General features: G+C 31.9%; 1 protein-coding gene across 1 annotated transcript; it reads right to left on the reverse strand.

Annotated features, from left to right (window-relative positions):
- Positions 1 to 8,496: 8,496 nt before the first annotated feature.
- On the reverse strand, positions 8,497 to 13,769 carry LOC106101999 (putative uncharacterized protein DDB_G0291608). Its single transcript, XM_013281393.1, has 9 exons — positions 13,475 to 13,769; positions 13,315 to 13,392; positions 13,062 to 13,200; positions 12,801 to 12,936; positions 11,999 to 12,164; positions 11,572 to 11,625; positions 10,341 to 10,612; positions 9,629 to 9,757; positions 8,497 to 9,312 (listed from the first exon to the last, which is right to left on the reverse strand). Exons 1-9 carry the CDS (start codon positions 13,581 to 13,583, stop codon positions 9,214 to 9,216), a joined length of 1,182 nt encoding a protein of 393 aa, XP_013136847.1. The 5' UTR covers positions 13,584 to 13,769; the 3' UTR covers positions 8,497 to 9,213.
- Between the last annotated feature and the right edge of the window lie 275 nt (positions 13,770 to 14,044).

The following is a 14,044-nucleotide window of genomic DNA, read 5'->3' on the forward strand; positions in this document are numbered from 1 at the left end:
CCGCGCGCACCAGCCGAGAGTGACTGAAGGAGGTTGGGCGGAGCTACCCACATAGTGTTGTTCTCGAACTTCATCGATATTACAGCGTGTATTGGCAAACAGGATTTATGATCTTTAGATTATTTCTAAGTGTTTTTCTCCATTAGTTTATCTTCTATTATCTTTGATCTATGGTGTTGTAATTACAATTTTTGTACTTATAATGCTTCGATCAGATCTTATGAGAAAAAACCTAATAAACACAAATAACTCAGCTACAGTTAAACGGATTTTATATTATGTTGCTATTCTTAGGCATAGCTATGTGTTTAAGCATCAAAATGGAAATAGGGTTAAAATAGTATACAAATTAATACAAATTATCGATAAAATTACCATAGGTACATCACTACTCACTGAAAAGTAAACAGACAAGCGCACGCCGGCCGGCGCGACCTCTACCGGATGGGAGGAAAGCTTCTGTTAAACCAATCAATTACACATCGACATGGAACTCATTTCATATAGTCATATGAACAAATCAAATAAAATATTAAGTCGTCTAACTTTAATACTTTTCCATACATCTGTTTGAAAAGAAAACATTTTACTTGGATTGTTCCGATTTGACTGTTTTTTTTTATAATTCGACTATTTTCTTGCATAAATTAAAGACAAAGTTATACGAGTTGAATAAAAAGTCATTTATATTTCGTATTTTAATACAGGACGTATTCTAACTCTGAACTTTTTCCTTGTGTTGTTTTTAGTAAATTGTCTTAGGTATGTTATTATAGTGATTACTAATGTTACATAAAGATAAGTATAAATATATTGATTTCATTGGCTTCTTGGATTTAACATAAGCTCTAACTTAAGACACCCTTCACTTTGCGTCAAGTAAAAATATCTGGTTAAGTAACTATAAGTTAGCGATGTTGTATTGTTCATTTTCATTCAATTTTAAGTTTCTATGCCACCAGTAATTTGATTGTGCGGTAATAGGTTTGTTTGTTCTTTTATATGTTAAAAATATTAATATACTAGCTGTTCCAGTGCGGCTTCATCCGCATGAAATGTCAAAATTCAAATACACAAATGACATTTGAATTTTGAAATTTCTTGCTTTGCTTCCTTGATGTTGACAACAACTTAAGGTATTATTCCCACATTAGGATTTTTATCCAAAATATTTACCCCCTAAGTTTAATGGCGTGAAAATATATAGTCTAAAGTGTGACGTAAATGCAGGACTTTTTATTAAACGAAGAATTATTCAAAAAATATGCTGTAATTGCTGACATCTTTGGCAACAAAGAAGTGCGTGTTTACGCTTTATTATAATAGTATAGATGTTATAACCGAATGAAAACAATGGCTATTAGATGAGTCATCAATATGAAAGTGATTTGCTTTTATTGTCTTAAATTATACTTTACTATCAAACGGGTCGTATGGTGGGCCTCTAAAAGCCTCCTTTTGTTAGGAAATTATATAACAATATGTTAACATCGTGTTAACTTTAATATTATTTTGTAATACAAATGTTTATGAAATTAATTTACATGTCGCAATCATTAAGGCTATTAGGCAAACGAGATTAACTTAAATCTACTTGTAGGTACTTAACTTTTATATTTACTAATTAGCTGTTGCTCGCGACTTCTGCCACGTGAAATTAAAAAATAATAATTAATATAGCCAGCCTATGTTACTGACTAACAACGTAGCTTTTTATTTATCAAAGAATTTTTAAAATCGTCCCAGTAGTTTTTGAGTTATTTCAATACATACAAAAATACAAATCTTTCCTCTTTATAATACTAGTATAGCATAAAATATATGTATCATAAGAACTATACTATCTCATTATGTAAAATACAATATATATATACACCATAACCCGTCTTGTCTGACTATAGATACCACGAGTTTAGTCTGTGACTAAGTCGTCTTTTGTTTTGCGCATCTCTTCACCGTTCCTAGACAAAGTGACTACGTGACTGATTGTTGTCCATATTGTCTAAAACTTACTTAATAACGTTCGTCCACAGATTAAAAAAAACAACATGAGCCTGTTCTTCCAGACCATCCTCTACATCTATGTCAAATTTCCTCGAGGTTCGTTTAGCCTATTAGGCTACAAACTAACAAACATCCATTTAAACTTTCGCATTTATAATATTTATAAGATTGGTTAGGTATTAAATTATATGGCCGTCCATGGCCATTCCCAATGTTTGTCAACAGATTACCCATTAAATTTTCCACCACGTTTTCCCCCCTCTTTATGAAGGACTAAGTTCAGACGATAGTTTTGTCTCTTTCTCACTTTGTTTCGATCGATGTGACCTTGGCAGTGCGTCGTGGGTACATTTCGACATAATAGATGAAATGATAATCGAACGTCCTTTGAAATATTTATATTCCACCTTTCGTAGAGATAATTTCTTTTTAATTGTATAAGGTGTTAAATTGCTTTACAAACAAATAAAATATTAAACTATAGTATTTTTATAACTGTAGTAGCTATAGGTTTATTTTAACTTTTAACTAGACTGCTTATTTCGCGGGAAAACTTACTCTAGAAAGAGTTAGGGTACAGTTCGTGGGACTCTGTCTCCTGAGCTAGTAATAACTGTGTTTCAGGAGGCAGCGTCTTCTTTTACCGATTGTCTTGCGGAATTTAAATACATGGTTACAAAATAAGATGAGAGTTTTACATAAAAATATATTTTTTTGTTATGAGCTACTTAGTGTATTGTGTGTTTGTATTCACATGAATGAGCATGGATGCTTGTGTGTGTGTTTGTGTGTGTGTACGTGGACATGCGTATGTGGGTGTATATATGTGTGTATCTGTTTTTGTGAAGATATGTACCTATATTAAAATATCAGAGCAAGGCACAAATCGTGGCTACTAATCAATATTACTTTAGCTTTTTACTATATAAACATAGTCCCCACTTTTTAAATAAAATAAATACTATTCAAAATTTCCTTAATTAATTTATTTGCAGTTTTGTGTAAACGTTGCTTTACATTTCCACTGAACTATACTTATGTAGTAAATGTAGTCTGAAAGTGAAATTTAATGGTAGTTTCACACAGATATAAAGGTCATTGTTCATTACCGTCGATATTAGACGTGGTACGCATCGTTTAATGGTGATATTGCGTGATGTTCTATTGGTTTTCTATCGACGTTAATAGACAACTAAATTATTCTACTTATAAAAGATTGCTGGTGATATAGTAGGTTTCCATTGTTGAATTTAAAAACACTTAAAGAAAAAGAGTTAAATGCAGATGCGACGGCAATGAACTCCCAGGTTACGCTTTCGAGGTATTATCAGAACGTAGATTTTAATTATGGTGTAACTTCGTTAATTATCATAATTTTCAGTTGAATAATTTATTTGACGTCTAATTTATTCTGCAATTGAATAATGCAATGTTTATTGTGCCGGTAGTCGATGCGGTACGCCTACACTAGCGATGCACCGACCGAAATAGATCATCTCGCAGCGCTAATTAAACTGATTTAGAACAGACATTTGTGTAAAAGTAAAAAATTCAACTAACTTGTTAACTACTTAATATAAAAAAAAATATATTGGCAATATAATAAATTCAAATTTCAAGCTTCTATCTTTATCCACAACAAAGTTACAGAGTGTCAAAAGTGCCCTGAACCGCTGCGAGAAAACAGTGGCCGTGGATGCACTGCCACCCAGATACTGTAAATTTATTTTTACTATCTGCAAGCATATTTTAAATCGATTATTAGAAACGGTAAGTTAGTTACTTAATGTGGATAGTTTAACAAAGGCGTAACTTAAACAATGGCGCAATAGATGAGAAATTCCAAGCTATATCTAGTGCTTTATCAGATATCCTGTAAGCACTATTCAGGTTTTACTGGAATAGGGAAGAGGTAGTCGATATGTCTGCGCCTGCGTACTGGCCAATTACTAATACGAATTTACGTTCTGTACAAAGGAAATTGATCTCTAATACATTCGCATAAGGTTTAATTCATTACATTGTAACGTTACATTGATAGAACAAAGAAGTAAAGATGGAAATGCAAAACTGGGACAATTAAAGTCTATAATTCGAGTTCGAGAATAGATTGTTTTATTTAAAACGATTTATGCATTTATCTACATAATTAAAGTAAATAATCCAACTAGGGTTGGCAATAGGCAGGAGGCCGGCTGCAAAAAAAAGTGCCGAAAGTAAGTTTTTGGTCAAAAAGGGAGTGATGACTGAGATGACGTGTGATAGAGTCATGTGGAGGACAAAAACCTGTCGCGCCAACCCCACGGGAGTAGAATAAGGATGAAGATGATCTACATTTATGATAAAAATGTTAATTTGGTAATGTACAAGATTCAATATTTTATTTTTTTATTATAGCAAAAATGTAAACCTTTTCATCCCATTCTACTCTTCATAGGTCCTTATTATGCAAAGATATGCCTACAGATATCCGACCTTGGTAACAAATGCGGATTACGTCGTACTTGCAGTGAATTTTCATCCAAGAAAATTCGTTTATTTGATCTTGTTTGAAGGACTGTTAGTTAATATCGTAGGGAAGTGAAATTAAATAGTTTTGGTTTTTAAATACGAACAGAAACAATTTCAATTCAATTGTGTTAAGATATCTAACATTGTAAAGAAGAAATATTTGCATTTTGGAGTTTTTGTATGTATTGTAATAACTCAACTACTGATCCGATTCCAAAAATTCTTTTATTATTAAAAAGCTAAGTTATTGCTGAATAACATAGGCTTTTTAATTTCAATTTAACGAAGTCGCGAGCAACAGCTAGAATTTAATACAAGAGACTTTACTTATGATGGATGATTTGTTTACAAAACATACTGTAAAATGATGTAAAAGTCGAGATGGATGTACATGTTTTTACAATCGTAAGTCACGAAAAACATACATTTCAGTACAAGTCTGTTTTGTCTCGAGTGAAAGCTCGCCGCTTACATTAGCTGTGATTGTATCTTGACCTTGACCGTACTTAAGAAATTCTTTTTTCATAATGTTACATAATTTGTTATGTTTAGATATATTCTGTATCAGGACTAAATGTAATCAATTAATAAGAGTAATTGTAGCAAACAGGCATCATTTTATTTCATACTTTTATCAGTAGTTTAGTATTTTTGTAGAAATTGTAAGATAAGTAAGATTTTAATATGAAAAGCTAATTCTAGCTGTTGAAAAAATAGCCTATGTTACTAAACGAAGATTTTTGTAATCGGCTCAACAGCTTTTGTGTTATTACAATACATACAAAATTACAAATTTACAATATAAAATATAGCCAATGTCACTCACAGATTAATTACCTTTCCGATGGTTAAAGAATTTTTAAAATCGGCCCAGTAGTTTTTGACTTATTTCAATACATACAAAAAATACAAATCTTTCCTCTTTATAATATTAATATAGAAGTATAGATTACTACTGTATAATGTAACAAGTATAAGTTAGTGACGATTAGTATTAAAAATTTTCATAATTAAAGTTAATTAAGTAAGGCACAGAAATAAATTTGAAAGGCGTAATAAATTCATGTGTATCTAGAATGTTCGAGGTTGCAGGGAGATGCAGCGATCGATAGCGGCCGGTGCACGCCGACCTATTTGCAGGTCACACGCCACCCTAGGAGGGGGGCATAGCCGACACACCCTAACCCCTTACCCCTCACCCTCGCGTTCATTCAAACATTTTTATCTATTAAATTCCAGTAAGGAATATTGAAATACCTTTGTTATGGTAGAGGTGAATAAAAATAATTTTAACTCAGCACTCAGAGTGTTAAGGGATTTCCTTAGTGACAAATAACTTCTGTGAGTTTAGACAATTTCGTTATCGAATTATTTATTTCCTAAACATGAGTATTTGAATATATTTATATGAAACTAATAACGAACAATAAAAAATCCGCAAATTTAGGTATATAAATTACATTGTAGAAAATGGATTTATATAAAAGTATAATTTTGGGAATATAGTAAAGATATAAAAAGCACTCATGTTGCATGTTCTTCAAACAAGCAGTGGGCGGGAAATTAATTAGTAAAACCTTTGTTTCATCCAGTAAGCCCGCATCGCAGTTTTCTTTACAAGAAAACATACGCTTTGTTTCTACGTTTATTTTTAAAAATACATGCGAAACGATTTCTATTGATTAGATTACAACGCGAGTAGGGTTACCATAAGCAATAATTTTTACATATTATGTTATAAAAAGGAAAGATTAGGATTTTTTATGTATTACATTCTGGAAAAAACTAATGGGCCTATTTTAAAAATTCTTTCATCGTTAGAAAGATAATTTATCTGTGAGTAACATAGTCTATACCTAGTATATATTTTTTAATTTAACGCGGGCTAATACGCGAGCAACAGCTAGTGTCATTTAAAGTTTATACCGAAGCTATTATAGCGAAGCGATAGCCATAGACACTCACATTAGCAGATGTTTGACTATTGTGTAATTGTATATTTTTTATTTAAATTTAAATAACATACCATAATTTAAGAACTATCGACGTTAAACCTGATATCTATATTATTATTATTATAAAGAGGAAATATTTGTATTTTTGTATGTATCGAAATAACTCATAAACTACAAGAACGATTTAAAATTATTCACCATTAAAGAGCTACGCTATCGCTGAGTAACATAGGCTACATTTTACTTTACAATCTTAAATTTCGCGTAAGCAAAGTCGCGAGCAACAGTTAGTTTTATTTAAGGTTGTGTGAAAAAAAAACTAATTTTAGTAGGCCTAATTTTAGTCCCTTTCCCTTTCCACCATTTTCTGAAGAGGAAAGAATGGGAAGGAAAAGTGGATTTGACGGTGGACGTTGGAGATGCAGAGGAAGGGGAAATGTTCTCTTTATGTGCGTCTCCTCCTCCATCAATTAAGGGTAGGCAACGCATCTGCAATTGCGGATGTATGGGCAGCGGTCGATTTCCATTTCGGTGGATTCAGGTGGCCGCTTGTTCGTTTGCCACCTTATATTATAAAAAAAAAAAACATTTTAGTGATTATAGTTTTGTATTTTGCCAGCACTAGAAGACATTAGTTTACAAAGCTTCAATATAGTTTATTACAAAAAACATGCTTCAAGCATGTAGTTTTTATTTTAAGCGGAACATATATCATCTACTTTGTTACATTCTAATACAATGCTATTCAAACTTTAGGGCGTCTTGTAATTTGGCACGAGACGACGACGTGCAACTAAAGAGTGGTTTTGCCAGAGAATGGAATGCATAGGTAGGGTAAAATTTCTCGTTCCGTGCATCCCCTCCTCTGTTAAAAATCATCTGTAAAAGCGGATGCTATAGCAGTCTCTTCGCTATTTTGGCGAATTCTGGTGGCCGCTTGTTCGTGTCACCTTATAATATACAGAAGGCCTTAAAGTTTGAATTTAATAATACCACTTTTGTTGTTTATATAAATTATTGCTATTTTTTTATATGAAAGCAACTACTAAGTCATCTTAAGTATATTTTAGGGAAATACATTTGGGAATGGACTTTGAATGAAATTTTGTATTTAAGATAGACTTGTAAATAGAATATCTCAAAAATGTTAATTCTAAAACTAGTTTTCTATTTCTTCAACAAGACATTCACTGAAGCATATAAAAATTGGAATTTTTAATTCTAGCAACATTAATAAAATTATTTTTACATCTAAAATAAGTCTTCATTTACTATTACAAGTCCATATTCTATGTCTCTATGATTTCTTTTTCTTTTGTACCAATCTCATACAAAATATTTGCATAAAATGATTTGCAATGCTAAGCCCATTCCCAAACTAACAATAATAAAAAAATTGAAAATCAACAGACAAAATGTACTTAAAATAAACAATAAAATAATTATATTTAATTCGAAACAATAACATTTAACTTAATTTAATTTAATTTTTATTTATTTATTTAACTCCGATTGTAATAAACTTCTGTACATTGAATCATCAAAAACTCATTAGTAATATGTAGATTTTGCATATGACTTAATATTTCACCACAGTATAAAATAGACATTATTAAAAAAGTAAAAAAAAAACACCACAGATATATGCCACATGATCTAATATGAATCCTTTATTATATGCACTTTTTTGTTAACAGTTTGTTCGTATGTATAGTTTTCAAACCACTGCACAGGTACACTTTTATGCACACACACCTCAGAACATTTCATTAAAAAAAATGTATACTACATTTAAAAAAATAGTTTAAAAAATTCGAATTCAATCGATATGTTTGTGTAAAAACATAGCTACACTATTATTATTCTTATTATTTATTAACCGTAGTTTAAATTCTCACTCTTAAATATTTACAGCCTTAATAAACGCGGTAAAGTTACACTTAGTAATAAACTGAGTATAAGCAAAATTTGTACTAATATTTGCTTATACTCAGTCTATTCCTAAGTTTATCTTTATAACGCGTTTATTTGTAAGGCTTTTAAAATTCAAACAACCTGGTAATTATTCTTAAACAACAATTAAATCACAATATCTACACTAAGGAAATCCTTTAGTGTTTTTAAAGGACTCTGAGTTTGTTTTGTAATGATATTGGTGTGATCTGAGGACATGATGGAATGTTAAACACATCCGACGAAAAGAGTTTAGTCTCCTATTCTTACATATTGTAATTATTTTAGGGTGAAATCTCTTGAAATATGTAACACTTTAGAGTCAAATCTCTAGAAATATGTCACTTCTTGGAGTTCCATCTCCTAAAATAGGTAAGTTTTAGAGCTACATACCTTGAAATATGTAACTTTAAGCGTTACATCTTTTAAAATATGTAACTCTGTAGTTACATCTCTTGATATATGTAACTTTCTGTGTTGCATATCTTGAAATATGTATGTTTAAGAGTAACATCTCCCGAAATATGTAACTCTTCAGAGTTCCATCTTTTAAAATATGTCACTTTAAGAGTTACATATCTTAAAATATGTAACTAAGAGTTACATCTCTTGAAATATGTAACTAAGAATTACATCTCTTAAAATATGTAACCCTGTAGTTACATCTCTAGATATATGTAACTTTTTCCGTCGGATGTTTGTGTGCGCATTAAAAACGGTGTAACCTTTGAGCGATGCGTTTCTTCCAATGCTAGGGGGGCAGCGCGTGCGGCCTGCGGTGCATCAACGGCTAATACCGGTGACGGTTGGGATATATATTGGGGTTCTGCACGTTAGGGTTGGCCTGCTGTACGGGGTAGCCTTGTGTTATGCTGCCAGGCTTCGCTGTCTGCAATATTAAATTAGTTTTTGTGTTTGTTCTATCAGATAGAAAGCTAATATGAGAAACTATTGTATTACATAGTAACAATCTCATTTCAGTAACAAGTATAAATTGTTTCGTCACACGAAATAACGAAGGAAAAACTATATCCTAAACATATATTTTGTAAGTTTTTTCAAGATGTGAAGTTGAATTCAATGTTTAGACTCCTATATATTTAAGAAAACAGCTGAAAAATTGTGCATGTATCAAATTGCATGAATAAAAATTACTATGTGACACTGTACAGAAATAAATAAAAAAATAGCTTATTTCAATGTACCTGCATGTTGTTGTGTTGCGGAGGCGGATGTATGGCGATGTGTCGGCTAACAGGCGGCGGCTGTGCGTACACCACGCCGCTGCTCACAGATGGATGGTGCGGCTCGCTCAGACCGATCAGCACCTGAGGCTACTCAACACAATCTCTTACAACTCATATCGTAGAATCATAGTAAAAACTGGTACAATATTGAAGAAATATAAAAAAAAAAAATTTTTTTGGTATATTGTGTAAATTGTCATCTTTTAATGTTTATGTAAAAATTAGCTTCAGCTCGCGATACTATCTGCGTGAATTAAAAAAACAATAGTAAGTAGCTTGTGTTCATCCAGGCTACTTTTTACATTTGTGCTAAATTTAATCGAGGTTCGTATAACCCTTCCGGCGATACCATCTTAAAACATCCATCCATCTAAACTTCCGCATTTATAAAATTAGTTCTCATATTTTTTTTTATAAATATACGTAAGATACGGTAATATCTCACACGATAAATTAAAGAATTACAAAGCAATTCTTACTAATCTAATAAATGTTAGTTTGGATGGATGTTTGTTAGAGTTTGTAGCCTAAACGGGTGAAGGTATCTCGCTGAAATTTGGCTTAGACGTAGAGGATAGCCTAGAACACATAGGTTACTTTTGTTTTTTAACTTCAAACAGACAGAGTAAAAAAAGCTAACTAGCTTTGTAAATTTATAAAATGTACAAACCTGTGGATCCTTTTTGGGTTCCTGATGTTGCTGTCCTTCTCTATTCTTCAATATATCTATGTACAGTTGCGGTTGCGGCGCGGGCGCGTACATCAAATTGGTGTGGTGGGGGGTGTGCGGGGTGTGTGGCGTGTGCGGGGTGTGGGGCGCGTGTCCGTGGTGCGGGTACAGCAGCGCGGGCGGCCGCTCGCCCACCACTACCCCGGATGTAGGCATCGCGTAATACCCGGATGATACCGACGAGTTGACATTCGACGCGTATTGTGATGGCTCTAGATATAACTGAATATTTTGAATACTATCATACTAATATTATAAATGCGAAATAGTGGATGGGTGTTTGTTAGTGTTTGTAGCCTAAACGGCTTAATGGATTTTGATGAAATTTGGTATAGTTGTAGAGGGTAGTCTGGAAGAACACATAGGCTACTCACTTTTTTATTTCACGTGGACGGGAGCGCAAGCTAGTTAGATAATAGTATTTTATTAGTGATTAATTTATTAGTATACGAAAAATGTATTAGCGTGATTTTTTTAGTTTGTTTTTAATTCACAAAAATAAAAAAACGAGAAAAATTATCTCCGACTTAAAGTCGTGATTCTTTCAGTAATTTTCATTTTATTTTTAACATATAATCTCTCGATATAAAAATAAAAAGATGTCAAACCAAACTACTTTCCACATTATTTTTTTATCAGAGTATTTTAAATTTTAACAGTCATCTAACAATTCAACACTACTATCTACTAAACTCCACTGGAAAGATACGAAAGCTAAAACATAAAGCTAATGGAAGAAAAAAATCATAAAAAATAATGAAGACAAGATGAAATGAAAGATGAAAAGACGACACAAGGGATATTAAATAGAAAATAAAAGAAATGGATGGGTTATACGAGAAAAATTAACCCTTAAATGCGTGATTTTTCCGAATTTTTCGGACAAATTACATTTAATGCAAGATCGGTATTATAAAAAAGAAAAAAAAAATTTCTAAAAAATGTGATTGTTTACATACTTTTTTTCTTTAAATATTTCTTTATGACCATTGATAAAAAAGTATATCGATATCGTTCAGAAACACAAATCATTATTAAAAAAAATTAAAAAATCATAAGATTTTTTAAAAAAATCTATGGTCTATGGAATGTTATATCTATACAAAAGTGCGCATTTAAGGGTTAAAGGTAGCGTGAGAGCAAGCGACAGTGACGATGTCTATAAACTCACTATTCCAAAGCACTGCGCGAGCCATCTGACGGCCCATGCGGCCATCTTCTACTTCTGCAAAAATTTCATGTTTATTTGTAATGCCTTACATAACTTGGTATATTACCTAAATCAATCAGAATTATTTCAGACTACATAACAACTAAAGAACATAAACAAAAGTTCAATTAGACAAATTCTCCCATATTGGATATTTTTTAATCATAAATCTCTTATATACTCCCTAATTCTTCCGACACTTCAATAATTCATTTTTTTATTACTTCAAAATAGTTTACAAGTACTCTTTGCTGGGACATCTTAAGTAACAAACTTGTGTCACTTTTCTAAGTACAGTCAGCCTTCTAAATTCTTTACAGATCTTTATTTCGATATTTTACATTCCATTTGTTTTGTAACATTAGATTTAACAAGAAAATTAACTCACTATGATCAGAATAAACCTGTTGATGCTTCATAGGCGGCGGGTGCATTCTTTGTGCATACAATGCGTATGTAGGAGACGGACTGCGTTGTCGTTTAACACCGGACTGCATCGGACCACGCACTATAGTCTGCTGTTGCGGGAACAGCATGTAGTTTGAATGTTTATTCTAAAATAAAAAAGATAAATGTACATTAGAGACATGTGCATAAGTAATAGCATACATTTTCTTATTAAATCTTGATTTAGCATAGTTTTTTTGTAGTCATACTTTTAGATATCTTATACTAATATTATAAAGAAGATAGATTTGTATTTTAGTATGAATTGAAATTACTAAAAAACTGTTGATTTCAAAATTCTTTCCCCATTAAAAAGCTACATTATCAAAGAGTCACATATTTTATTATTTTCAATTGCACGCGGGCGAAGTCGCAAGCAATAGCTAGTGAAATATGATTGTGATGATATGAATAAAATAGACTTTTAAAGTAGTTGTTTGTCACAGTGAACATTATCAAATTAAGTGTTAACAACAACAAAAAATTACAGACTATTAAATGAACAAATGGGTAAGTGGCCACCAGGGTTCGCCAACATTGTGTTACAATTGCTGCCCATAGACATTTGCATTTGCAGTCTACCTTTGATCATCACAGTAGTATATCCCTTCTTCTCATCCTTTCCACATAACAAAAATGTTAGAATGTAAAAGGGACCAAAACAATTCCTTTGGCATGCAACATTTTGGCACAATAAATGTGCTAAATGGCTAAAAATGTACTTTAATATTAGAAAAATATACCTTATTAAGTATATGTGATGACATGGCCTGCGGTCTGCCTTGTGGAAGGGGAGGTTCACCTTGGCCAGTAGACGATGACATTGGGAACATCGGTATTTGTATATTGCCCATTGGCATCTTCATAGGTTGCATTTCACTGTTAACAAATGACATTTACTTAGATATCGTTTTAAAAGGTACCTTAAGCTTAAGGTGAAGAAAAACTTATTAACATACTTATTAACAAACAATACTATGAAATATTGCAATTATATTACTAACTTTGATTCTTTCTGTTGTTGTCGTTTTCTAACCTCATCTTCGTTCAATACTTTTTTTAACTGCATGAACAATTGTTGCTTCTCTTTCTCTAATTGCTTTAATTTTTGTTCTAATTGTTCAATTTGTTCTTTTGTTTCTTCTGAAATATATAAAATTGCCAGGAGTTTGTTATTCATTCAGTATTATGTACTATTTACTTTATATATTAGTATTACGCACATCATATAAAGTTTGTTTACATAGATCTACATACCTAGCGTCATAACATCCTGCCTCTCTCTAGCCTCACGTTCCTTTCTTAGTCTCTCTTCTTCTACCTCTGCTTCATATTCTACAGGGAATATAGTTAATATAGGACTAAAAGATTGAGTAAAAAAAACTATGAGAGCAAATAAACCATTACAAGAATGTACCTTCTTTCTTTCTTTGCCTTTCACGTATAATATATCGTTTAAGAGCATTCCACATTTTCTGTTCACCGTCATTCTGTTCATCATCAGACGGTGATGTTACGGCAGGCATTTTCAATATGTCAAGGAGTTTATAAATTACAACACAGATTAACGACAAGAATAGAATTTTAAGTATTGCTTTACGTTTAAATTTAATTGATCATTATCACCGAGATCACTATATTTCCATAGGTTTATATTTAAAAAATGAAATATGTTTCGGTAAATAATTACAACACAATTTGACACATTCAAGATTTATGACAGAAAGCATAGATTTTGTTTTTACGAACAACAGACAACAGCGTTAAGTTCACCGGGCCCATTAATCTTTTTCTGATTACGTGAGACAATTAAGATAATATTGTAAGAAATCAAAAGAAATTACGGAACAATACAACGATTCGTTTATTTTTACTATTTTTGTAAACGAATCTGCAAACAAACTATCAATTTACATACCTAAATACCGTCGAAAGCAAGAAGGGGTCTGTGCAATCTGTGAGAATCATTCTTTTTGGTCAAAAGTCA

This window comes from Papilio polytes, unplaced genomic scaffold (genome assembly GCF_000836215.1).
Source record: "Papilio polytes unplaced genomic scaffold, Ppol_1.0 DF824303.1, whole genome shotgun sequence".
Taxonomy (NCBI): domain Eukaryota; kingdom Metazoa; phylum Arthropoda; class Insecta; order Lepidoptera; family Papilionidae; genus Papilio; species Papilio polytes.